The sequence below is a fragment of the Microtus pennsylvanicus genome, chromosome 4 (assembly GCF_037038515.1).
Source record: "Microtus pennsylvanicus isolate mMicPen1 chromosome 4, mMicPen1.hap1, whole genome shotgun sequence".
In the NCBI taxonomy this organism is placed as follows: domain Eukaryota; kingdom Metazoa; phylum Chordata; class Mammalia; order Rodentia; family Cricetidae; genus Microtus; species Microtus pennsylvanicus.
The window spans coordinates 77419842-77446847 of NC_134582.1; the positions used below are offsets into that span (position 1 = coordinate 77419842).

The 27006-nt window shown below is 51.1% G+C and overlaps 1 protein-coding gene across 2 annotated transcripts in view; it reads right to left on the reverse strand.

Moving 5' to 3' along the window:
* Positions 1 to 2771: 2771 nt before the first annotated feature.
* Tgfbi (transforming growth factor beta induced) overlaps positions 2772 to 27006 on the reverse strand; it is a 30363-nt gene continuing 6128 nt past the window's right edge. Inside the window, exons 3-18 of one of the 2 annotated variants that reach the window (XM_075969473.1) lie at positions 19453 to 19517; positions 17773 to 17933; positions 17345 to 17509; positions 16963 to 17109; positions 15122 to 15263; positions 12290 to 12502; positions 11450 to 11587; positions 10782 to 10927; positions 10039 to 10175; positions 9224 to 9354; positions 6714 to 6838; positions 5680 to 5782; positions 5120 to 5199; positions 4092 to 4116; positions 3347 to 3401; positions 3047 to 3135 (exon numbers count right to left, since the gene is read on the reverse strand). In XM_075969473.1, coding sequence (XP_075825588.1) covers positions 3361 to 3401; positions 4092 to 4116; positions 5120 to 5199; positions 5680 to 5782; positions 6714 to 6838; positions 9224 to 9354; positions 10039 to 10175; positions 10782 to 10927; positions 11450 to 11587; positions 12290 to 12502; positions 15122 to 15263; positions 16963 to 17109; positions 17345 to 17509; positions 17773 to 17933; positions 19453 to 19517 — 1819 coding nt within the window. In that variant the 3' untranslated portion in view covers positions 3047 to 3135; positions 3347 to 3360. Of the gene's footprint in view, positions 3402 to 4091; positions 4117 to 5119; positions 5200 to 5679; positions 5783 to 6713; positions 6839 to 9223; positions 9355 to 10038; positions 10176 to 10781; positions 10928 to 11449; positions 11588 to 12289; positions 12503 to 15121; positions 15264 to 16962; positions 17110 to 17344; positions 17510 to 17772; positions 17934 to 19452; positions 19518 to 27006 lie in introns of both variants that reach the window. The other variant, XM_075969472.1, reaches the window with a different exon arrangement.

A 27006-nucleotide genomic window follows, 5' to 3' on the forward strand; every position in this document is an offset into this window, starting at 1 on the left:
TGTGGGTGGGGCACTGGGCCCACCCTTCATTCCAGGGCCGTCTTTCCTGGCTTCGAAACAAATCTGAGCACAATGTTCCATGCAGCTCTTCAAAAGCCCAGTGTTGAATGGTGGTTCCTTCACAGAGGTGTATCCCTCTGTCTTTCGCAGCACTAGCGCGCTGCTGGGGCCCCGCGACTGTGGCTGCTCCCCCACCCCAGTCCCTCGGTGGTGTGGTAGCGAATTACAGTCAAAGAGGTGCAGCAGAGATTCAGCCTGCTGGGAAGGGTGATCTCAGGACGGTTGGGTCCCCTTTGCCTGTGCCTGGCTTGCTCAGGACTGACTGGGCCATGCTTCTATTGGCTCCCTGAAGACAGCAGCAAAAGGCAGAACCCCTTCTCCTTCAACCTCTGTCTCCTCCCCGGACTGAAAGGCTCAGGAGCCTGGACTCAAGTGAAGCCTGAGCAACTTCTATCCTATTTGGGCTGCTCTTGGCCTTGGATGTACAAAATCCCAGGAAACAGCTAGAGGCAGATTCCTCAGCCTTAGGAGGCCAGCCTCCAGGTGGCAGCACACGTTTAAAGCTGAGCCTGAGCTTTAGAGAAACCAGCACGTGGGTGGAGGGCAGAAAGGTCTCAAGTTAAGATCCCCACAGAGGGCTCTGAGCATCTAGGGCTGTAGCCACAGGAAGACTCTGGAAGAGAGAGTTTAGGGAAGAGTGGAATCCTTACTGGAAGGGTTGAGGCAAGGATGTGGAAAAGGCAAATGACGAAAAGGAGGTGAAGGATTTAAACACTGGCATTTTTAAGGAATCCTGTGGGAGGTTTTATTTTAAATACCTCTTCAAGATTTCTTTTATTATTCTATGTGTATAAGTGTTTTTGCCTGCATGTATGGATGTGCACCATATGTGTTCCTGGTGCCCATGGAGGTCAGAAGACAGCAGAAGAGCCCCAGGGAATGAGAGTAACGGATGGTTGAGAGCCACTGTGTAAGCGCTGGAAACCTCCTGGGTCTTCTATAAGGGCAGCCAGTGCTCTAGACTGCTGAGCCATCTCCCCAGCGCAGAGTTCTATTTACAATGTAATGGGTTTTAAGAGTTAGGATAGACATCCCTTTGGGTTCCACTGGAATCGTGGCTATTGTGTGTACTCAAAGTCCACAGCTGCAGGACACTCACCACAGTCCCAGGCCAGGGGACTGCCCAGGAGGCCAGATGAGCAGGCCAGAGCTACGGGGAAGCAACGGGACTGGCAAGGCCCAGGGCTGTGTCTCACCTCTCAGCATACTGTCTCCCCAGCCCCGAGCCCTAAATTTTACAGTCAGTCACCCCAGCCCCTCTCAGTACCCCCCACTCTGGTTACAGTGGTTGTTTCAGGCCATCCATTCCTCCCACCCCCACTTCCTCAGGTTCCTTTCATCTGTCACAGAGCTAAGGGGCTGTGTTTCCGTGTTCCCTCATGTCATCGTCAGGGTCATTAGCTGAGTGACTGTTCTCTTTTCCACCTATAGGGAAGCTTCATGGTGACAAAGCTGTACCTGTTACCCAGGATCTAAGGTGGATGCTGTGACTCTCAAAAGCTATCTGTGCTACCTGTGCACATGAGGAATGAGTGACTTTTTTTTTAAGAAAATAAAAAAGGATTTATTTTTAATTGCATGCATGTATGTGGGGTTATGTACACGTAGGCACAGGTGCCCACAGAGGACAGAAGAGGGTACTGGACTCCCTGGAGCTGGAGTTATGGGTGTTTATGAGGTGTAGGACATGGGTGCTGGGGACCCAACTTGGGTTCTCCTACCCCTGAGCCTTCTGCCCATCCCCCTGGACAGTCAATTTTAATAGACTGATACAATATCTTTCTTTAGATTTAAAAGTATGTAAGAGAAAGGCCTTCCTGCCTCATCTATCAGTCTAGTCCCAGAACTGACTGGTGTTATGCTTTAGCTATGTGTGCGTGCACGTGTGTGCATGCACACCTGTGTGTGCACAAAGTATGAACAGGGCTGTCCCATTCTCCAGGGGAGCAGGCTGCCTTCAGGAAAGACCCACGCGATGGATGCAAGGATCTTGAGCTTCCCAGAAGGTATAATAATAAGGACATGACACTGTGTGGTACTCTATAGACCATGGCTTACCTTACCCTCACACCCACAAATATCTAACCCAGGAAGCAGGTCACCACCCTGATATATAGAAGGCTCAGGAAACTAAAGCACTCTCCCAATCACATAGTACTGACCCCAGAGTACCGAGCACATCTGGATGGCACAGGCTGAGGGAGCAGGAAAGAGATCTGAACAAGGGTTGGCTCAGAAGGCGGAGCCTGGGAAATGTGGACTAGCTCTCTTGTCAGATACTGGTCTCTGAGCCAGGAGACGGGCACCAGCATCAGTCTGGCTATTGTTGTTGTTACCAATATTCTCCCTGTCCCAAGTACCCATCTGATCCCTTGAATGATAGGTCTGTGTTGGCAAGACCAAGTCGTCAAAAGTCCAAAACAAAGAGGGCAGCTCATCCCTGAAAGGAAAAGGTTTCAGAGAAATACAGGGCACAGTGCTGGGTGATATGAAAACTGAGGTCTTAGGAGTAGGCAGAAACAAGAGCAGCCCAGGCTTAGCTTACACCCGCACAAGCTGCCTGGGCATCCAAGGGCCAATTGCTGAAACTGTACCAATTAACCACCCTCAGGGTTCCTTGCTGAACTGCTCTTGGGAAGACTCAGACATGAAATAGTTTGCATGTTCCGAGGAGCAGAACCCATCCCCAATATCCAACCAGCACACGGATATATATCTCTTTGGTTTTATTATCACAAACACACCATGGCTCCATCACACCCAGGAAATTTGCATTCTACATGTTCTATACACCCTTTCTTTTCTACCTGGGCAGGGCCATATAAAAGTGTCCGAGCCATGTGTGGATACAAGACATGTCTGACAGGAACAGTTCAACTCATAGCTTATAGTGATACCATTTCTCCGGCTGTACAAGAGCTTTACAGAAACTTGCCAGGGCTCCCAGAATGCCGAGCCGCTTGATTCACATTTGTGAGCTCTGCAATGCTGCAGCTCCCTTTGTTCAGGCCCTCTGCACAGTCAGAAAAGTCCACGCTTTGGAGAGGTCCTTTCTGGACATCAGAGCCAGGCAATCTGTGTATTCAGTGGGTCAACAACCATGCTTAGAGGGACCGAAAGCTAAAAAGAACCCGTTTCTCCTCCACCCCCTCTCTACCCGTCCAAGGCTCAGATCTCAATACGGTGTTGCCCTTGTAGGTTGAAGTGTGATATTTGGTTTCAAAAACATCCAACGGTCTCTTTGACAAACTGGGAGAAACTGGCAGGGAGCTGCTGCAGTACACACCTCGCTGGCCCTTGCTAGTGCTTCATCCTCTCCAGTAGCCGCTGATAGACAGGAGCTGCAAAGAAGAAGCACGAAAAGCCGGTAAAATGCAGGGGCCTCACCGTCGTCTGCTGTGCCACCATCTGTCTGGGTGCTTAGTCTTTCTGTCTTGGGGATACCAGAGGATGAGCCTGGAGCCACATGCATGCATGGCAAATGCTCTCACAGTGAGTGACATCCAGGCCCTCTTTTCTCTTATTCTTGAGACAAGGTCTTGCCAGATTGATCAGATAGCTTTGAACTCACTCCGTAGCCTATCTAGGCCTTACTTTTGCAATCCTCCTGTCTCAGACTACCAAGTAGTTGGGATCTCCTGAGGCTGTGAGGCCTCCCTCTGCCATGTTCTCCTGTTCAGGTACACAGCTGGGGCTTTGGGGTTTGTGGAACTTCATGTCTTACTCAATAGTTGATCTTTTGGGTTTTTCTTCATCTGTCATCTTGGGATGTTTTTCTCAGTGTGGGGGCCTGCCAAGGCCTGTGCAATCTTCCCAGGCTCCCTGAGGCCAAAGCCACATCCAGCCCGACCCCACTATCTTCATGTTACAGAGAAGGAAACTAGATTGCCTGTCTGACCCCAGTTGACCCTGCTGCTCTGACCCTGAGGGCCAGTCTTCTCTTACTGCGTGTGATAACAGATGGCAGGTTGGCTCTGCTAGGGACTGTCCGGCTCATTAGCCCAGAGGGGACAGCAGACCCAGACACTTACCGAGTCGCACGGACCTCTGGGCAGCCTGAAAGGACAAACACACGCAGGTCAGGCTTTCTTTTCATAATTTTTTTTCTTTCCGGCCCCTCCGTCTCTGTCTTTCCCTCTGTACCCACCCTCATCCATCCATCCTTCCTTCTATCCTTCCTTCTATCCTTCCTTCTATCCTTCCTTCCTTCCTTCCCTCCTTCCTTCCTTCCTTCCTTCCTTCCTTCCTTCCTTCCTTCCTTCCGTCTTTCTTTTTTTTTCCAGCCAGGGTCTCTCTATGTAGCCCTGGCTGGTCTAGAACTTGTGGCGGTCCTCCAGGGAGGGCTGCAGCTGCATGTCATGCCTAGGGCATGAGGTTTCCAGTACATATCGTCGTTAAATCTGCATATGGGGGGGTCTTTGCACCTTGTCATCTCTACACCAAACAATTGCTGAAGCGGGGAGAGAAAGGGAAAAGTGGAACCCACGGTCCCCAAAGAGCCCCCTCAGTGAGGTCAGTGGCCCTTGGCTGTACCAGGCTTCTTTCAAACCAGCTCTTATGTAGAGGATAGACATTCCTGGGGGATTGCAAGTTAGGCTTTTCCACTGAGACCAAAGCTTAGAGTTGCGGGGAGTGGGGGTCAGCTAGGGCATCTCCCAGAAGTAAGAATTCAGAGCCCTTGTGGAGGAGATCTCTCTTCAAAAGTGGAGGGCCATGTTCAAACTCCAGCCTCCAGAGTCAGGACTCCAGCCTGAAGTCTCTTCTCTTGAAACCAAAGCTTTAGTAACATACAGAGGATCCCTCACCACACCCTAAGCTGGCAGGGGGCCCAGCAAGGAAGCTCAGAAAGAGAGAGATGCGGGGTGAGGCAGGCAGGGCTGAGGCCAAGGAGCCCAGTTCTACACACACAGAGGATAGGCAAGTCTCGGAAAATGAAGACTCATTCAGAGGCCTGGCAGCCAACCTGCTACGGGCATGAACTCGGGGTGTGCTACCCCCATTGGCAAGGTGGGTCTCAGGGCTGCTTTCCTCAGCCATGCTTACTGGTACCCTTACATACCCTGGAATATGCCGATGCCTGTTTGAAGATTTCAAGGGCGGAGTCCGCCAGCTCATCTCCCCGTTCCTGTGGTCGGTTGGCTAGGGAGAAAGAGAAGCCCACTGTCTGCTATCACCATTTCAATGGACACACAGCTGGGCCCTGTCTGCCACCCGTGTCCCCATGTAAACACACAACCACGCCCTGTCTGCCACTAGTGTCCATATATACATACACAGCTGGGCCCTGTCTGCCACCAGTGTCGCCATGCACACACACAGCCAGGCCCTGTCTGCCACCAGTGTCCTCACACACACACAGCCTGGCCCTTTCTGGAACCAGTATCACCATGCACACACACATACACATCTGGGCCTTGTCTGCCACCAGCATCCATGTAAATACACACGATACAAAATGTCAGCGTTGGGGTAAGACAGCAGGCAGCTCACTAAGAAATAGGCCCTCGAGTTCTGTAGTATGTCGTCTGGGAACCATAGCTCCTGATGCACTTTTCCCTCGGCCCCAGGGAGGCCGTGCTCGTGGCCACTATTCGTGGGGAGCACAGATTAGGATCTCACCTGGCAGCTGCAAAACACTGTTGATGGCATGGACCACACCATTTGTGGCCATGATGTCAGTTTCGGCAACAGGTTCCTTATTGACGCTCACCACATTGTTTTTCTAAGAGAAGAGACAGCCATTGTTAGATGCGGAGCCTACTGGCTTTGCTCGTTCTGCAGGCCCCTGCTGACCACACACCCGCTCTGTGCATGGGCAGCAGGGCTTCTCCAGGGAGCAGCGGCCCTTGCTCTCTGCAGACTTCCACTGCCGTTTGGAGGCTCAGCGCAATTAGGATTCTTGCCCTCACCCAATGTGGGGCAAGGATGGCGCTTGTCTCTTAACGGAAGTGGGAGCTGAAGTGCAAGGAAGGTCACACAGCCCCTTGAACTACATAGGTGGGGAGGTCTCCTCGGGGCAAATGCTTTCCTGAACAGCCCATGTGCCTATGACAGACAGGATCCCAACACATGGAACTGAGTCCCAAGAGACCCTGAGTGACCTCAAGTTAAACAGATCTCTCCTAGCCTTCTTCCCATGGTCTCCAAGGAACTGGTGAGCAAGGGACACCAAAAATCCAGAGACAGGAGCAGAGAGCCACCAGCTCCTATCCACACGGATGGCCTCTGCTGAGTCAGGCTGGCTATGTTCTCATCTGAGGTAGAGACACCCTGAACCCAGCTCCAAAGCTGAGCGGTACCATCACCACAGGACGAGAGATGGCTCCCAGAGCAGAATCGGGACGAAAGGGTCTCTTAAGACGCCAGCCACTGAACAGGTCAGTGAGTGCCTGGCTTTGGGGACCACTTCCCACTTTCTAAGGAGCTTCTTCACAATCCACGTCAGATGCCTGATTGCCCTGAACATCTGGAAGTTCCTACACACATCTATAGATAATCTTTCTTGGTGTCCCTTGGGTGCTTCTCTTTTCTCTCTTTCTTTGGACAAACCACACTCGAAGTTTCGATTAGCATCTTAAAAATTGTGTGCACGGTGAGGCGAGTCCTAGAGACTTCATGGCAGCACACAGCCAACCTTCCCCTGGCACACTCACCGAGCTGACTTCCAGCTTGTCCCCTTGGAGAGACTTCAGCCGCACCAGGGCCCCGATACCTCCACTAACCAGGATCTCGTCACCAATGTGGTATTTCAGGATGTTGGTAAGTTCCTTGGCATTTGCTGTAAGATGGTGGAAGAAGGGGACACTGTTATGCACAAGGATGGTGACTGGCGAGGTTAAGGGACAAGAGAAGATAGCAGTGGTTTCTTCTGAGCAGGACAACTCATTGAACATGCAGAAGTGTGTACCGAGTGCCCACTGTGTGCACAGCCCACGACCCACTATCAGTCTAAAGGTCAGCAGACAGCCCTGTCTGTGAGCTGGCCCTGGAGCCAGCAGGCGGCTGGGTTAAGCAGGATTCCTTGGCAGCTGAGGAGTTAATCCATACTCCTCTATGCGTATGACTCATGCTTCCATGAGCTAAATATTTGCCTGGAAAGCCAGGGACCTTTCCAGCATCGGCATCTGGGATGTCTCATCATTGACGTGGCTCCTGCCGACTATAACACAGTAGTGAAATATTTACACATTATGCCCTCAAGTGCATTTTCTGCTGGAGTTAGCTATTTCCTGGAGGGAGGACTTGAAAGAATCAACAGCTGTGCTTTGGAGGAGCCACGGAGCCGATGAGGTCAGGGCCAAGGCAGTTTTCTCTCTGCAGCATCCTTCCTCCTCGGCACATCCCTTCCAAGTCGCATCAGTTTCTCTGCCAACTGGACCAGGCACCCGATACCTTTCCCAAGTTACATGAGAGGCAGCACAGACATCTGCCAGCTACCCTCTGGTCCTGATCCTTCCATAGACAGCCAGTGGCTTATTTCCCCCAGGGCTTATGAGTGGCTGTTCCCAGGATCAAGAAACCCAGAGGAAAATTGAAAACAACTCAGAGAGTTCATCTGGTTAACGTCACATCTATGTTGTGCTGGGGGATGGAGCCACCTGGTGTGGGATTCCCCTCTGTATGCTGTGAATATGTTTTGTTATCATTGGTTAATAAAGAAGCTGGTTTGGCCTATGGCAGGGCAGAATATAGCAAGGCAGGAAATCCAAGCAGAGATAGAGGAGGAAAGAAGGCAGAGTCAGGCAGACATGTAGCTGCCCAAGAAGTAAGAGATAACAAACCACGAGCCTCGTGGTAAAATACAAAATAATAGAAACAGGTTAATTTAAGATACAAGAGTTATCTAGAAATAAGCTTGAGCTGTTGGCCAAACAGTGTTGTCATTAATATAGTTTCTGTGTGATTATTGGGGTCTGGGCGTCCGGGAAACTAAAGCTCAGCCACCTGTAAGGGTCTCTTGAACATCTACATTGAAGCTGGTAAGAGATCCCCTCCCACAAAAATATGGCCCGGAGGTGCAAAGTCAAGCCAGTCCTCTGGAGTCACCAGGGCCACTCTTCCTCCCTCGGGGATCATTTATCCTACCCATAGGACTTGAGGGCTGTTTAGGAAACTTTCCCCACACCCCCTCCCGGACCTTGCATACAGCTGAACATGAGGAAACTTGAGCAGGCACAGGCCACCTGGGGAATAATCCCTTCTTAGAAGGCTGAGAGAGGATGGGACATTTATGTGCAGACTGAACTTCTCCCCTCTTCTCAGGAACCTGCGTCAGCAGAGCGGACACAGGCATGCACTTGGCAATCGGGAAAATTAAACAGGACACAAACTTAGTTCCTTGATGACTGCCACCTGAGCCTTCTGTTCTCCCGCAGGAAGGGAGGCATAAACTGTGTTTGTTCTGAGTGAGGTTGGCTAAGCTGCTTCCTCGCGTTCCTTTCTTCCTCCCCTGACCACCTTCCTGGGAGGGTGGGTATACATCAGAGGTAACGCCCATCACCCCATCCCATCTCCCTGTCCCCACCACCATTAATGGAACATGTGTGCCTTGTCCCGTGTGCCACATTTAATCCGTATCATAGTGAGTCGGGGACTGTTGCCAACCTCATTTTCCTAAAGGGGAAACTGAGGCTCAGAGAAGTTCAGCAGCTCACCAGTGCTCACTTGCACACTTAGCCACCACCCTCAGCTGAAGTTGCCCAAGACGGACTTTCCATCTCTGAGGACATTTAATGCAGTTCTGTCATCACAGCTCCCCAGCGGAGAGCACACACCTCAGCGGCTCATTTCTTGCTTGCTTGGCACCGTGTCTAAGGAAACTGAGTGGCATCACCTCTGCCCTCCTACATCCAGCTGAAAGTCAACTGGCCCAAGAGAGGAAAGAAGGAAGGGGCATTCAGGACCCCTCTTTGCCATGGCCCCGTCACAACCATAATTGGCTCTGGTGTTTTCTGTGTCCTTTGTCCTGAGTCTCCCTGGTCCCTGCCCTCACCCCACCCTTTTCCACTATTGTCACCATTTGCTGTCCCCTTAATTCTGTTCATGTGTCCACAACATGGCCTCATCACTAAGTCCCTTTGCCCTGCATCTCTCATTTCCTGCTATGGCTGGGACTGACTGCCATTTCAGGGAAATGGGAATAGCTGTTTAAACTGCTCTTTACCCAAGAGTTTGTTCAGTTCTTCTGGAGGCATGGCTTGGAAAGCTTCATTTGTGGGAGCGAAAACAGTGTAGACCCCTTCCCGGTTGAGGGTCTCCATCAGCCCTGCAGACTGGATGGCAGCTACCAGCATGCTGTAGACAAACAGAGAAGATGAGTTTGCTTTCCGTGGCCTCTCCCAATGCAGGAGGGAGACCGTGTACTTCACATCTTTTCAACGAGAACGAATGTCATACACAGGGAATATGGGCAGAGGGAACAGAGGGAGGAGAAAGGTGGGACTTGGTATGGCTGTCCCTGAGTCTGGCAGAGTCAGTGTCTGCTGAGTGTGACCCTGCAAAGCCAGGGGACCAGTCTCCCATCCCTTGGGCAGGCAACTGAAGCCAGTGCCCAGGAAACCCTTGGCTTGACAGCACTCACTGGAGAGCTAGCAAGTTGGAGACAGAAGGAGCAAGGCAAGGAAGCAAAGTGACATGGTGGCTTCAGTCACCTACAAATAAAATGCAGAAAGAGGAAAACACAACAGGTCCTTAACATCTGTGCCCTCAGCTCACTGGGGACTTTCTGGTGTGAGTGACACCCTTGTGTAGTAATAAGAACGTCTCCCCTTACAATGGGTATGAAGATTATACCGCCAGCAGGAGCCCTGCTTCCCAACCTAAGGTTTCAAGGAGACCCTCATTCTCGCCACACCCCAAACATGGAAGATCACACCAGTATGTCACTACATTAGGTCACCCCCTGGGAAGTTGGATAAAATAGATAAGGGCCAGCATGACCACTTGACGGAAGCCTGGCCCTGGGATGAGACTGGTTACCTGAAACGATTGTCCCCCTTCAAGACATCCATAACGGTCCCCATTGGGGGAGTTAGCATCCGGTCCATGGTGAACAGGGTACCATACCGTCCCCTCTTGTCATGGGCAGCGATGCAGCTGTTTTCAATGCATAGGCTCTGCAGAGAAGAGGGGGAGAGAAAGGGAGATGATTATCCTCTCAGGCCAGTTGCAATGGCATCGCCCACAGAAGTGTTCCACAAGGAAGAGTGGCTATAGGGGTTCTTAAAATTGCATAAGGACTCCGTGACAACATCAGTCTCACACGAGGTCCATTGACAAAGATCAAATAGGCAGACAAGAGGTAGCTGACTGGTTGATTTCACCGGTCATTGGACATCTTTGGCCAAATGGTCCTGTTTGATCCCAGGCCAGGAGCAATCCCTCCTGTTAGATATGGGAAGGTCTTGGATCAAAGAAGTCTGAGCTTCATAGGGCTTCTCTTGGCATAAGCCTGGGAAGGCTCAAAGCCTCCATGCCCCTCCCCCCTTGTCCATCCTGCTGAGCCCCAGGTAGCCCCAATGCTCAGCAATTCAGTTAGGTCTGAGCCTTATTCTCCAAGTCTGCAGGAAAGGAAGTGTCAGCTAGTATCCTGCCCTCTCCAGAAACTACTTCCCCTTTAGTAGAAGCCAGTTCTTACATAAGTTCCTGGCTATTGAGGACTTTAAAAAACAATTGTAGATTTGAAGCCAAAGAAGGGGTGTGAGTAAGGTCCTAGAACTTACGTTTCGATAAACAAAAACTCGCAGCTTTTTACCACCCAGGGTATCTAATGTCTGTCCGTGGTACAAATACTTGGAAGCCAGCTGTTCTTTGACCATGTGGTTCAGAAGCAAAGTCTTCATTTGGGCATCGATGTGAGGGGCACCATCTGCAAGCGAAGGGTGCACAGAGATGAAGTGGAGGATGAGGCACATATAGTAGAAAGAAAGCCCATCCCCTCTTGGTTTGGAAATGGAGATAGAAAATAAGTGTGACTGCCAAAATTCCTTAACATTTGGCCTCTATTATAGAAAATAAAATAGGTCTAGGCACTGAGTGTGTTTGTATTTTTGCCCTCAGTCGGGGGAGAGGGTCTTTCTTGTCATCCCCATGGTGGCAGCTCAGCTGGCCTCTGCCCATATACCCTGGTGTTGACCCTGCAAACAAAAAGCAGAAGCCTGCTCCACTCTCGGCAGAAGCGAAATGCTGGGTTCCGAAGGGAAAAGTCCCCAGTACATTCTTGGCTGTTTCAGATAAACAATGGGTAGTCCAAAGTTTCTGAGAGAGTCACATCTGCTTTGGGCTATGGTGGGCGGAAGGTTCCAAGGCTGTCGTAAATCAGGGCAGTGCTGTAGGATTGGGGCAGCTGTCCAAGAGACAACAGGACAGTAGAAGGTGTTCTCCATGCTACCTTTGAAGACAGAATTCAGAGGGGCCAGGAAGGTCAAGCTTTCTTTTCCAGAGAGATGTGTGCTGAGGCCGGCTTGCCTGAGGAGGTCGATGGCTGTAGAGACGTCAGATTCTGCAGCCAGCTCAAGCAGTGTCTTGGCTGCAAGAGGGAGAAACAGAGTTCGAAAGATAACATGGCCATGAGTATATGCCATGGTCCACCCCAGATGGGACAGGCATTAGCAGGAACCTCATTTTGTGAGCCACCGGCCCTCTGAATGCAGTGGGGCCCAGCGTGCTTGTGTGGTCAGAAAACCTAACTTGCAGGGAGGTAAGAGTCACTTGGCAGCAGGCAGAACTGTCCCTGACCCCAGGGTGGCCTGGCCAGGGCCTGTTTGAGGGTGGTGGGGAGGAGGAGGCAGCGTGGCCTGCGTGGCTGCTTCTGAAGATACTCCCACAGGAAGAGACTGGTTTCCTTTCTGAATGGAAACCAAAGCCAATCCAGTCATCTTCCCTGGGCCAGTGGCCTTGGTTTCTCTAAGGAAATAAGATGTTGTGACATCAGCAAATGGCCTTTTGGGCCTAACCACAAGATGCAGGCCAGAAAGGACTCTACGATGGTGTCTCGTTCCTTCCATATGTGCTCTAACTTATTCCTGGTTGCCTCAGGATGGTGTCTGGACCTCTGTACCTGAAGCTCAAAGCTTCACACTTCCCATAGGTTCACAGTAGGTATAGGGCCGTGTGCTGAACCAAGGGCAGGAAATGGCTTGAAGGATTCTACATAGCCCTGGTGCTGTCACCAGGGCTGTCAGAGGAGGGAGGAAGCTGCACAGGACAGGGGCCCCTGAGGCCCACCTACCCGAATCTGGGATGAGCAGCTCATCAATGTAATGGATGACACCGTTGGTGGCCAGGATGTCTTTGTTGGAGATGACAGCCTTCCCGTTGATTGTGAGCATGTCCCCACTGCAGCCTACCTCCAGTGTGGTGCCCTCCAGGGTCTCCAGGGACACTCCGGCGACAATGGCCTCGGCACACAAGGCTGACTTCAGGATGTGGTTGTTCAGCAGGTCTATGGCAGAACAGGACACAGGTCTAGAGCCTGCTGAGACCTCTGCAGGGACCAGTTCCCTGCCTGCCTGTGGCTGAGGACTTTGCTGGAGTATTACAGGGCCCACATTCCCATCTCTTGCCTACCACTATCTAAAACCATTGGGACTCTATGGTCACACTGCCTGAGTTTGAATCCCCTGGTTGCTGATCAACTGTGGGATCCTGGGTCAGCCACTTAGCCTCCTCAAATCTCATCTTCCTTATGAGTAAACAGATAAGATTAGCATTGTCTCCTAAACCTGAAATGCAAGCCTCTCCACAACACAGAAACACCAGCCATTAGCTTCAGGGTAAATTCTCCTAATGGGCCAGGGAGAAGAGGAAACCTCCAATAGGTATACTATGGTCTTTATGTCTTAGGCCTTTATAAGACACAGACTGAGGCAAGCAATGATAAAAACTGACCCAAGGATAGGTATGAATTATTTGTATGTCTTGTTTTCTGGATTATGTTTATCTTACCCCAAGGCCTCCTAGTGGCCAGGATCTGACTTAGAGGCTGGTTGTGCCCATTGCTCCCTCATAAGTCTAGGCTCTACTTTGGAGGCATGTGTTGGGCAGTCAGAAGCGGAAGCCTCTGCACCCACACCTCTAACAGGGTCTCAGGGTCATTCATGACCTCTGTGTAGGAAAGCAGCAGCACGGACCAGCCAAGGACAAGCCTCACCCCTCCCCAAGCCCACAGGTTCCCAGATGCTACTCTCCAGTGTCACCAAGGTCCTTTGTCTCAGCTTCACCACAGAGGCAAGTTTCAGTTTATCCTTGAGTGTGGGAACCAAAACTGCCCTGTCATAGTTAGGAGGAAGCTGTGGGGCTGACAGAGGCACCAGGGTACTGGAAACAGATCCTGAGAGCCAGTACTGACCCAACTCAGTAAGTAAAGAAGAGACAAAAAGACTCTGTCAGGCCAAGTATGGTGGTATGCTTGTAATCCCATCACTCAGAAGCAAGACTGCCTTGAATTTGAGGCTAGCTTAGGCTACATAGTAAGCCCTGTCTGAAAATGACAAGAAGACCCCATAGGAACGAGGCCTTTGAGGGATCATTCTTCCTAGAGAAGTAAACTGAACTCCTGGGGTCATATAGGGGTGAGAAGGACAGGACCAGAAGTCAGGCTTCAAACAAGATATGCCAGCCCAGGCCTGCTTCCTGGCTATCTACCAACCATCTAGAGACAAAACAGGGCACTGTGAATGTAGATAGAACCCAGCCCTCTGCCTTCAAGTCTGTAGTTATAACAGCAGAGGGCAGGGCCCTGGATGGAGAAAACTGGTTATGGCATAGTAGAAGCAGATAAGCAAAAGGCTTCTATCTGGGGTCTATAATGATTTCCAATATCAATGAATATAAAAAATGTGCTCTGTACAAAAGATCTTTTGGTGCGTGCTACAGTGTAGATGCTGAATGTCCTCCCTCCCCAAAGGCCTGTGTGTTAAAGGTTTGGCCCCAGGGTGGTACTAGTGGGGGTGGTGACAACTTTAAGAGGTAGGGCTACTGTGAGGCCTTTAAGTTACTTAGTGCCTGACCCACAAAGCCACAGGTTTGAAAACCATGGGGTCAGGTGATCAGGAAATAACACATCGAAGACTGTGAGCCAAAGAAACCTTTGCTCTTTGTAGTCTGGTCATTTCAGGCATGTGTGCGGAGATGCAGCCACATCCCTCTTGGGGAGCTTCCTAGCCCTTGAGACCATGGACCCCAGCCCTGCCCTCCACACGACACTCACTGGATCCCACCTCAGCAGCTTCTTTGGAAGCTGGTGCTTAGCAGACTTTAACTTCCTTGAAGACACACTTTTGACTGTGTTCACTGCAGAACCCCAGATCTCAGCCAGGGACAGGTATCTTAAAGGACAACACTCACATAGGCACAGTGCCCACCTCTGCTTTCTGAAGTGTCCCTGTCCTCCCATGCCTGGCCTGGAGAGTTTAAATTTACAGGGTGTCTGCAAACCACTGGGCTTCTTCTCCTTACATGGCACGCTGCCAAGGCGGGCTTAAATGAAGTCACGCCTAGTGATGTTTGGGAGGAAGAATGTGCACTTTACAGGATCTAGAGGGTCACCGGGCAGCTTGGTGCTAGTGATCCTTCAGAAGTTCTAGAACTAAAGGGGGTCAGGTGAGGTGAGAGTGGACCACTCCTAATCTACCTTCCATGTCTAATTTAGGAACTGAAAGATGGAACCAGCAATAGAAATCACTGACCATTACTGATTCCTAACTAATATTTTTGGTTACCCATGAAGCCTCTGGTCAGATATAGGAAGATATAAAAGGTTACCAAGATGATTCTAGTTGAAGGATGCCACCTCCGGCCACCCACACCCGATTCTTCCAAGCTCTCTAAGCATCATAGTCCTCCTGACAGTTTTGGCCACTCCAGTTTTGTTCCCTTTATTTAGCCAGGGTCAGCTAGGGGCTCTCAGAATTGAGTCTGCTAGGCTTCCACAGAAACATGGCCACTGGGAACACTATAAACCAGGGTTGCAGTGGATTTTCTGACTCTTGTGGCATCAGCATAGGCCGGGGTTCAGGTGGGCTGCGCCCAGGAAGCAGCAACATGAGCTGAAGGTGCTCACCTCTTAGGGCCTCTGGGTCACCCAGAATCCGGTTCAAAGTCTCAGCGGGAATCTTCTCAAAGGCCTCATTGGTTGGGGCCAAGAGTGTGAACTGGCCGTCACCCTCCAACAGGGTATTGAGTCCTGATGCAGCCACAGCGGCCTGCGCAGGCAAGGAGGACAAGTGTTTCATATGCTTACTTGGCAAGATACACACAACCTGGCTATGCCTTCCCTGGGGACTAGAGACACTTAGAGAAGTCCCAAGTGAGAGAGAAGCCTGGCCGAGGTTCTGTCTTAGCACAAACTCCATAGGCCTCGGCCCATGTTCCAGCCACACTGGCTGTTTTTCAGGTGTTGACAGATGTCAGTCCATGCCACCTCTAGGCCTTTATCCCAATAGTCCCTCCTCCTCTCTTTCTACCCATCTTCTACTCCCATTCCTTCTAACTTTGACCAAAACGCCATTCCTCTTGGCATAGGTCCCCAGATGAATATGAACCTCACTGTCTTGTCTCCCAGCTCTAATTCCACAATTAGTAGTGATCCCTTCTGAGTGATGATGGCATGCAAAAATCATGTGACTCAGGGCTTCACATCTAGAACAGTGTCCTAAGAGCCGGAGCTGCTTCTCACTGCTCCCCACTAGGGAGTCTCTGCTGGTCTGGAAGGCATGAAGGCTTCCTCCAGGCTTCCCTACCTCAGCGGTGCTTCTGCAGTGGGGCTGTGAAACGCGGGCTGTCTCATCTTTCAGAGCCTTCTGCTAAAAGTATCTCTTCCAAAGAAGCCTTCCCTGGCCACCATTCCTAGGCTACACTGCCTGCCATTCACTTGCCGACCCTCCCCAATGACATCACCCTGCCCTGCCTTGTACACATCTCATCTAGACCCTCAGAAAGAATGGCAGCCTTTTGACTCGCTCTGTTCCTTGTTGCCTAGGCCTGGGGAGCAGCAGGTATTAGAAACTCATGCTAGAAGGAAAAAATCAGTACCAGGGAGGGCAGAAGGGGAATAAGAAAGAGATTTTTTTTTTTTTGTGAATCCCCCAGTAAGGGGGAGCTACTCATGGGACTTTGTGTTGATAATGAAGGTTTGCGCTGTCGACTTTGGACTAACATTCCCTTGAAGACCCAGAAGAAAGGTAGGGAGAAGCTTTGGAGAGCTAGACTCCCTGGGGGCACCCTGAGCCAGCCATAGCTCTCCCCAGATGCCGAGGCCCCTCTGTGCCCACGCTGCTGTGGCTGTGTTTGTCTCTGTGTTAGAGATCTCCAGGGAGGGGCTGCCCACTCCCTCTTGTGTGCTCTGTGGTTAGGAAGTTCTTCTTGAATCAGGCAAAACCCCTGACATGGCAGCCCGTGTTCACTTCCTCCTGTGTGGCCAGCGCCAACAGGAAACTGCTTGCCTTTCCAGTTATTAGACATATGCCTTCGACCAGAGCAGTCAGGAGTCTGGACTACTCTCCTGAGTCATACCACAGCCTCTCTGCAAGGTCCAGGGGACATGTGTGAGGCCCCAGGCTGGTGACATATGGCCTAAAAGCACCGTGCCAGCTGACAAGACATTTGTAGTAGTGCCCTGTGTGGGAAGTAGAATCAGGGAGGTGGGCCCTCACACTCTGGACTTCACAGCTCAGCCCTAAGGCTCAGAGGATTCTGGCAGTTACTGTGACAGATTGCTGGTTTATCCAGAAGAGCCAAAGAAAGGGAAGCTTTACAACAGGGCCATTTCTCGGAGTGGATCAAGCCCAGTGCTCATAGTATCTCCTCCCTTTAACCACACTTGGGACATCCTCAGGTCCTCCTGCAGAAGTCACCCTGCCAGGTCCCTCTGGGGAAGTCAACTGCCCCCTGCATGGGCCTTACCCGAAGGGTCTCGAAGGTGTCTTCAATCTCAATGATCTGCTGGATGTTGTTGGTCACGGTGGAAATGACCTTATCAATGAGGTGCACCACGCCGTTGGTAGCATGGTGATCAGCTTTCAGCAACCGGGCACAGTTCACTGTCACAATCTGCCCAGAGAAGAAGCAAGGATGAGTAAAGAGAGGGCTGCGGGAAGGGCAAACAGTGGGCCCACAGCTAGGAGCAGTGTGAAGTGGGAGGGTCTGTAGAGAAGACCCAGAGGCAAGGGCGTGTCTACGGTTTATCAAATCACAGGACGGAACCCTAGAAGGAAACACCCTGATGGGCCAGAGGTGGGTTCGCTATGAACAGAGAACAGCGTTGAGTAACTGGGGATGCCCCTACCCCGTTAGGATAGTGATGAATCTGGATGTTGGAGTTCTGGTACATGGAGGTGAGGGCCATGCCATGTTTCAGCTCATCTGTCAGGACCCGCCTGTCCACCATGTGGTAACGGAGGGCGTTCAGCAGTTCGATGTTGACGTTGCTTACCAGGGAGTCTAACACTTCCTAGAAAGAAAGGGCACAGTAGTTGAGAGGCAGCAACCCCTGCTCCAAGGGAACCTAGACCCCTCTTCTGCCAATTGGTCCTCCTTAAGTGAGCATCATTGGGAGGATGGGGCCACTGGAAGGCACCTGGGACCCCACTTTAACTTTCCCTCAGGGGTTAAGGGAAAGGATGTTGACCCAAACAGAAGAATCCCACTGTGTGCCCAGGTCTCAGGAGAAAGGCGATTCCCAGGAGAGTGCCCTGGGCAGAAGGTTCCTCTTACCGCAGGCAAGGAAGCCCAGGCCTCATTGCTAGGGGCAAAGATGGTGAAGCTGCCTGGTCCCTCCATCTCAGGCCTCAGCTTTTCCGTACGGTCTGTGTATAGCTGCGTGGTGGTCGATCCTACAACTCCCATGGTCTCATAAAGGTTAGAGAGCGGAAGAGCTGCAGAGGCAGAGGACAGAGGGACGGGTGTGAGTCCATCCGAGACACACACCTGCCCGTGCTTCTTCATCAGAAAGAATGGAGACAATTGCAGAGGGAAGGGAGGGGGAAGAGTGAGGAAAAGCTCAGATGTCTATGGATGGAGACGCTTAAAATCACATGCTTTGCAGAACCACCCAGTATGTCAAATGCCTCCCTGTGTGGACCAGCCTGATGGGCAGCTCCTAAGTGTTTTAAGAACAGCAGAGCAGAGCTTCTGTTTCTATGTGTTCAGATAAAGTGGGTAGAAACAGGCGGGAAACTCCACACGGGCCTTGCGATCTCCCGAGCTATTGCCACGTGTTCCCTAACACCATTGCTAGAACAAAAGAACTGTAAATCTATCTGCCAAGACTCTCGTGTGTTTTTCAGGAACCGTCTGCAGTTGAGAATGGTCCCCTGAGACAGCAACTGGAATGTCTATTTATTTGCTTTCTATGACAGACTCACTATGTGGCTTTCAGCTCATGGTGATCCTCCTGCCTCAGTTTTCTGACAGCTGGGATAGCAGATGTACGCACATACACAGACTAAAGTCCATATTTAAATCATCAAAAATGATCATCCCAAAGTTAAATCCCCCCCTATAGGCCAACATCCTTATACCCTTTTATTTTTTCAACTGCCCTTCTCCTTCGGTTAGCAAGGCCATAGCCATGGCCACACTAACTATAGCATCATGAACTTGCCACTAAATTAAATCTCTTTCCCTCTTAAATTCCTGTTCCTATCTTAAGTTTAAGGGGCTGAAGAGATGGCTCAGTGGGTAAGAGCACTGCTTGCTCTTCCAAAGGTCCTGAGTTCAATGCCCAGCAACCACATGGTGGCTCACAACCATCTGTCATGAGATCTGGGGCCCTCTTCTGGCCTGCAGGCAGAGCACTGAGAACACTGTATACATAATAAATAAAACTTAAAAAAAGAAAAAAAAGAAACTATCTTAAGCTTAAACTATCTTGGATTTCAAAGCTAAAACAAAACCCAGCCCTGCATAGTTGCTGTGTGGCAGTGAAGGTTCTAGTAAAATTCACAAGTATCTTGCCATCTTTGCCAGAACCTGTAAGCACAGAGAGCCACTGACAAGGTCAGAGCCTGTAAGAATGGAGAGTGACTGAGGACGAGGCCAGAGCCTGTAACCACGGAGAGCCACTGACAAGGTCAGAGCCTGTAAGCACGGAGAGCCACTGACGATGAGGCCAGAGCCTGTAACCACGGAGAGCCACTGACTACAAGGCTAGAACCTGTAACCACGGAGAAGAGGCTGGGCAGAGTGGAGTGGCCTTTCCTCCACCTGCTGCTGGGGGTCAGGAGTAGCGCAGGACAGGTACTGTTTCCACCTTTGTCCTCTGCACCTCATGGCCCAGGGAACACACAGGAGAGACATCTCAACCACATGCCCGCACCATGCTATGATTGTGCTGCCCTTCACAGGGTAACTCTTCCATCCCATCCACCCACAGGCAGGGCCTGGCTCACTCACCTGCTGGACAGCCTTTCTCTCCCGGGACCTTTTCATATCCTGGGCAGCACTCATAGCTGATGACTCTGAAATAGAGACAGGAGAGTGTCCCTTAGTGCGTTGCTCCTCCTCCCGGATGCTCTCCCAGGGGCGACAAGCATAGCGACCAGGAGCATCATCAACAGCCTTGTAACCTGTCTCTGATGATCGCCAACACCAGCAGCCAACCAACCGGGAAACCAGGCGAAGGCAGCACACTCAATAGCCCTGACAGAACCATCAGTCACCCCGCAATGACCTCCAACAACCATGCACAGGGCTCTGGATAGATGGTGTTCTGGGGAGGAGCTGGTAGGACTCCTGTGCTGGTTCTGTCTCTGAGCTTACCCCCCCCCCTCCAATATCCTCCCCATGGTCCCACCTCTTCTCTGGGTCTCAGCACATATGTAAAACACACTGGTCTCTGTCTCTCTCCTGCTCTTCCAGTACTCGATTGAGTAGCCCGAAAGGCAGGGCATGGGTGATCACTGTGTCCGCTCAGCTTTTACAAACCAGATTTCAAATGCAAACAGAGCACCTCCATGTGAAGACACCTGCTTTGCTATTCATTTACATTTTAAAGAAACTTATTAAAAACATGTTTATGGTTTCAATTTTAAAATACCTTCATGATTATTTACAAATTACTCCCCCACCCGCCCTCATCGTCAACCTTCCCATTGCCTTTCCAGGAGGCAGCCAATAGCAGCAGCTGCCAAGTTCCTCTGCACTCAGATGAACAGGAGACAGGAGACGTGCAGGGTGCTTTAAACTTAGTGGTTCAGAAAACTAAAGATTGTGTACTCTCCTTCTTCCAAGGGCCCATTGTGGGGCGCTGGCTGCTGTCTGGACTTCACAAAGCACATTTCAGCCACCCTGATAGTCTGTGGGAGCCCCGAAGCTGAGAGAGTCTCAAATAACACTGTGGCCAAGGAGCCCGAGGCCCAGAGCTGAAGGCTGCCCACAGGTGTGTAGCCCCCACTCCCGCCCCTCCCCCAAGGCCTGGCGGCAAATGCAACCAATCCAGTTTCCCCTTCCTTTCTTCTATGAGAGATTTGCCAGTCCTTTTCTTCAGGGATGACATCATCAGAAAAGAGGCAGACAGGCGGGAAGAAATGTGGCCCTGGGGGGAGGGGTGTGTGCTGAGGAGGCTGCTGGCTCCTGAGACTTCATTTGGAATCGGTTCAGGAAAGACTCAGTTAAGTGAGGATGAAGCGTGGTCCTCTGTTACCCAGGGGATGTGTCAGATTCTCAGACGGCCAGGGAGCTACAGGTGCCACTTGGCTAGACTTGCCCCCCCCTGCTGTCCCTCAGCCCCCGCTTGACCTCTTAAGTGAGGAGTGACAAGCTATACATTCCTCTGTGCCCTGCTCCCTCTCCCTCCTGCACCCTCTTCTGCCGCATACCTCCCATTGGTTCCTTAAACAGGCGGTGAGATCACAGCCTGGCCGACAACGATCAACCCACTATGCTCTCCTCTGAACGTGCGCCATCTCCGCTGCTAAGGAACTTGCCAAGGCAGAGAGGAGTAGAAGAAGCCATCCTGGATGAGGTGACTCACTTAGGATCCCTCAGTGACTAGTGGGGTAACCTTGGGAGCCCACTTCTCTCTGTGGTCTCTATTTTCTGATCCACAGAGTAGGGTACAGTTCAAGCAGCTGTTCTATGATGCCCCTTCAGCCTCAGGGTGATCACCCCAGACAGCGGAGGGACTTTGAAGGGACAAAGACTCTCGAAGAAAAACAGTATCTGCCAGCTTCTCCCAGCTAAATCCAGGGAACTCCCAAGCCTTGAGCCCATAGCACCAGGACCCATCTCCCCATACACGCACACACACAGACACACACACACACACACACACACACACACACACACACAATAAAAACAACACAAAAACAATACCAGGGTTCTGTGACTGGAGTTGGGGAGGTGCAATCAGATAAAGCCATCACCCCAACTTAGTCACTTTCCCAAAGCGCCAATGTGGAAACCTACGGCGTTAGAGAAGCACTTGAGGAAAACTGTCCCATCCAAAGAGTTTTCTCTGGGACCCTTTGTGAACACACTGCTTCATCTTCCATGACTTGGAGTGCCCAGCTACACTCCCCATAGACTCTGTTCCCCAAATGTTAGCTTCTGAGTTCCAGTCCCCTCCAAACCAAAGGACAACTGAACAGCTTGGCTGGCCTCCCCAGGATTTCAGTGAAGATAAAATACCCCCCTCAAAGTGTATGTGTACATGAGTGTACATGCGTGTAGAAGAGGATTAGAGAATGACATGGGAAGAAGTGGAAAGTTGGGGGCTGGTAAGGACGGGATAGACCTAAGCAGAGCAGTCTTAGAAGGACAGGACAAGATGGGCTAAGGGGTCCTTGAGGGCCTAGACACATGGAGGCTTTCTCCTGTTTCATTGAGGCTAACTCAATGACCACTGCTCTCAACCATGCAAGCATTCAGAGGAAGTAGCCAGATTTGAGTAAGAATGGCAAAGCCTTTCTGCTGGGCTCACTGCACCTAACTCTCACAGGGGCTGGAGAGCACCCTGCTTTCACACCAGGGTGGCTTCTGTGGAGGACTGTGGAGTCCTCACAGCAGAACTTCCATCTTCAAGGCTGCGAGCCCTCCTCCAGGCATAGCCTGTAACCAAGCACAGCTCTTTGTGAAGACTCTCCAATCCTCTCGCTCTGGAGAGCCCTCCTTCCTGGGCTCACTGGTAGCCATTCCAGGTATCTCTCCGGGAGTATAGTTATACACCAGGCTCTCCTTTGAGGACATCAGCCCTATGTGTGGAGAGGGCTCTGCAGTTGGCAGGTTCCATGCTCCTAGCTGTTTAGACCATATAAGCCCTTCTCAGAACCAGCCGGCTCAGGCACGGATTGCAGAGGCCAGCTGGAGACTACACACAGAGAAAGCAGCTTACTGGAACAATCTTAACCAGGACTTCGTGAGCTGGTGGTCTCACAGTGAGCTATCCACCCTCCCTGGGCCATGCTCTATTCTACATAGGCTCCCCCTGGAGAAGATGCGGACTTTGTAAGCACAGAACTTCAGTCTGCTCTCTAGACCCAGTAGAGAAGAACAGATACTATGGGCACCCTCCTTGAATGTCCTCAGTTCAGGAAGGACCAGGCTACTGGTTTCTGTATCTTGTCTCATCAGTTAGATTCTGATTAAAGACTTCCAGTTTTGGCTTGGCCACACACAGCGTGGTACATAAAAAGCTCAGACTGGATTAAGTGCACACGCTAGGGCAATGAGTTACTGGTCACCTTGTTCTAGCTTTTTAGGGCAAAAGGAAACGAGAGACAGATTTGAAGAAAGAATGTAAGAAGATAATGTCAACACAAGGTCAAGGTGTGGGGTGCTTTGTCCCCTGCCTGTCTCTTAGATTGAATGGGGGAGAAGTCTCACTGCCTTCTCCCCAAACATTTGTTCCCCCAAATGTACAGCTGCTGTTCTAGCTACAAGCGGCAAGAGACTAGCTACACTCAGGGAGAAGGTGGGGTAAGGAATGGAGACGGAGCATAGTCTCCTGGGATAGGGGACACTCTCTGTGTCATCCTGCCTCAGATTAACCACAGAGCAAACACACAGTTACAGTTTCTAGATACTGGCATGCCCCATGGACTGCCAGTCCAAAGCGGCTCACTTTCTACCCGCTGTCCCTTGGACAGAGGCTAAGCTGATTCTTGAAGTTCCTAGGGAAAAGGTGGGGCTTTTCCTAACCGACTGTGGCCCAGTGAAGGTTTTCAGAGCCTAGGGAGATGTGAAGTGACTTCAGAACACAGGCTTATGAAATTTTCCATAGGGACAGCAGTACATTTTGGTGGCCATTGGATGCTGACTGTCCCCCAGATTTCACACCCATTGTCTGGGGAAGAAGTCCTGGTTCTCAGTCTCCATCAGTCATCATAATGACCACCAAACTTGAAGTCAACCCCGGGGCCAGGGGAGGGGGCGATTAGTGACTCTGGCCCAAGGTCTCTGACTTCAAGAGGATTTGTTTCTAGGACCCTGGCTACAGATCTGGGGCTGTAAAAAAGAGACTCAGGACCTCAGGACAGTCTACCTAGATCCTAGCCTGCTCCCTGTGGCATTGCTGACCATAGTGGCCAGGTTGGATTCCCCTTGGGGATGGTACAAAGGGGCTAGACCTCCCCATTTCTCAGTGTATGGCTGTCAGTAGGATGTGTAGACTTCTAGCTCCTCAGTATTCCCATCTGCAAATGCTCTCTCTCTCTCTCTCTCTCTCTCTCTCTCTCTCTCTCTCTCTCTCTCTCTCTCTCTCTCTGTGTGTGTGTCTACACACACACTGTTGGACAGAGAATGACTACGGGGGCTGAACTGGCAAACATACATGAAGTACCTCCACGTGGGGTGTATTCTAAGTACTCAGCACGGGGTTTCTAAAGCAAACTGATGGAGATAAAACACCCTCACAGAAATGACAAAACGGAAGCTCAGTTATGCTCTAACAAACATAGCTTCATCGAAAGTAAAGGCCTGCATGAGACAGCTGATCAAACCCCACCCCTGTGATAGCTATCAGCACAGCAGCAAGGGCTGTTAGTTTCCGATAGCTTATTGTGACAAATTACCCCGAACTCGGTGGCCTAAAACACTACAAATCTATTGCATTACAATTCTGAATTAGGGTCAGCAATTGACCTCATGGGCCTAAAACCAAAGCCATATTCCTTTTAGAAGCCACCGGGATAATCCCCTCTCTGCCCTTCAGCTTCCAGAGGCGGCTGGGTTCCTCAGCCTTTGGCGGCATCACACTAGCTGTGGATTTTAGCACACCCCTTTCTCTGATTCCAACCTTTCTGCCGCTCTTTTACAAGGACCTATGATTCCAGACTCACTCCAGGTTGACACTCAAGCCACGTCTGTGAAGCCCTTTTTCCACGGAAAGGAAAGTATCTACAGCTTTCAGATTAGGATGCGGGCATCGTTGGGGGATCATTGCGGCACACAGTACGTGGGCTCATGAAAGTTCTCACCAGAACAAAATCACGCACCATCTAAGCGGACTCCTAGTTCACAGAACGGTCTAGACCTAGAATTTTTAGAAAGCACCACGTGGTGGGGTATTTGAGGTGTGCTCAGTCTGTTATCTTAGAGCAAGTTATGGATGGGGACAGGAAATGTGCACAGGTGTGGTCTGGGGACAGTGCTGACTGCTTCCAACCACTTCTTTTCCTCTTGGGCCAAGGTGAAGGGACACATGGGAGGGAGGAAAGGGGGGGGGGCTCTGTCAGATGTCTTTGTGCCAGGATGACATCTACTAGAAGTAGACCTTCTAGCTGACAGGAAAGTGCCACCACATCCCAGATGGCTTCCGGAAATGTCAGGTTTCTGCGAATGCCGAGGAACTGTGCCACATGGCTGAAAGGTACAGAAGCTCGAGCTGCTGGAGATACTGGGGCATCCTGTCAGTTCTTCTTGCCTCCAGAAAATGGCTTCTCACCTGTGAACCATGCTGCTAGGGGAGCAATTTGAAGACTTTGGGGTGGACTGCTCCCCCCCCCCCCCCCCGCTAGCTTGCACACTGTCCCTTTGTTCCACCTTTAGGATTCTATAGCTCCAGTCATGGCTGTGACACCCCAGCTAGGTCAGCCTCAACCTGTCTGTTGAGCAGATCCCCATCCCCCGGCCTCACACAAGAGGCCTGCAGGGAAGTAGCCAGGCTTCTCTTTATGGGCTAGAGACACACAGAAAACTTGTATGGCTCCTGAGCAAACCAGGGCCTGAAAGCACACAGTGGGCTCCTGTCAGCCACAGTCTCTTTGTCTGATTGGCTCTCGTGCCACTCTGGGGCTACAGCTCAGAGGCAAAGGCTGAGATGAATTGCTGAGCAATAGAATTCGCTCAGGCCACCACACAGAAGCCACCACACAGAGGTCCCCTGCTAACCGCATCCTGCAGTAGTTCAGCCTGACAGAGTCTTTGACACATAGCACCGAAGTCTCAGATTCTTCTCTCCTTGGAAATACAGACCGCTACTGTTGAAGACTCAGAGGCTTCACCAATGTGGCAGGGACCATGCCGAGTGTGGCAGGGCCACCCGTACCCTCTGGAAGACAGCACCCAGAGCCTCACAGGCATAGACAAGGGGTTCTAGGCTCCATATTCGCTAGGCCTGTGTCCGTATCTCTAGTAACCTCACAAGGCCAGACCTTTACCTCTGTGTCATCATCTGTTTTCAGAACCAAAAATTTTTTTCTGTCTCAGGCCCCCTTAGGTCCTGCTTCCTCTCATCCCACACACACTTCTGCTGCAGCCTCCCTGCTGACATCTCACTGAGAAAATGCCCATGCTGGCTTGTCAAAACTCTGCTCCAATAGCCACACTTCTAGCCCCACTCATGATCAACTAAGCAGGTCTAGGTACCCACCCAGTCTCCGGATGACATCAGCTCCAGCTGGTACATCTCTACTCCACCTAGCACTTAATTGTGGCCATATGACAATCAGCTCCCTTGGAGATGACTCTCCTATGTACGCCGGTGTCTTCTGAAGCTCTCAGTCCTGGAGGACAACAGAGATGAGTCCCATCTTTCCCTCTTCCCCTCTTTGTCCCCTGGGTCCCTTCTACATCAGCTCCACCTCCTAAGGCCAAGACCACATGTGATGTTCCACTGGGGACTAACTTTTTTAGCAGCCCATGTTTTCCTCTGCTCACTTTCTCTTTCTTGAGGTTTCCCAGGGCAGCAACCACATGCAGGAGTTGGATGTGAATAATTTTTTCCTCTCAGTTTTGTGAGCCAGGTCAAACCTGGATAGCCTTGGGCTCTGACTGACCTCACTACATAGACCATTCTTCCACCCACAACCCAGTACATCTTCCCTTCCTAGAGCTGGTGCCCCCGCCCTCCACCATCACCACGGCTTCCTGCAGTCACTGGGGTGAGAGGGCTGACCCACTACCTCACTGTGCTCTCAAAACCAGATCAGGTTAGAGGAGAGGACTCTCAGGGACAATCTGTCAGCACCCTCCTGTGGCGTGTACCTCATCCTGGCCTGCAGAGACATGGGTAGGCGTCAGTAAATCAGTACAGCTCACTGTCAACATCACGTGTCTGGGAGCTCTCAAGGAATGCCATTAAGCTCCCATGAATCCCTGTCAAGTTCCACAGCACGGGCCAATCGGATGCAGCGTGGTGAATGCCACCCTGTGGCCAGCTTGCCCCAGGTGCCCTGAGGCTATGACATGAAGATCTGCCACTTGGCACCAGCACATTGGCCATCTCTTGAGAAGTAATGGCATGGGGTCTGACTTCACATATAATTAAGCAATTAAAGTTTAAATAGGTCAGGTACGTATCTATCGGTACTGAAAGGGTTGGTTTTTAAAACTTGGGTTTTAGTTACAAGCAGCACAAACTTGGGCTGAGCATCGGTGGGTCCCAGCTCACACAGCACTCAGAAACCAGGCTGCCCACGGGTGGGACTTGCTGCCATGGGCTGTACAAAGGGTCCCAGGGAGCTGCTAGCCTTGCTTCTGCTCTGGTCTGTGAGCCCAGGACCAACCTAA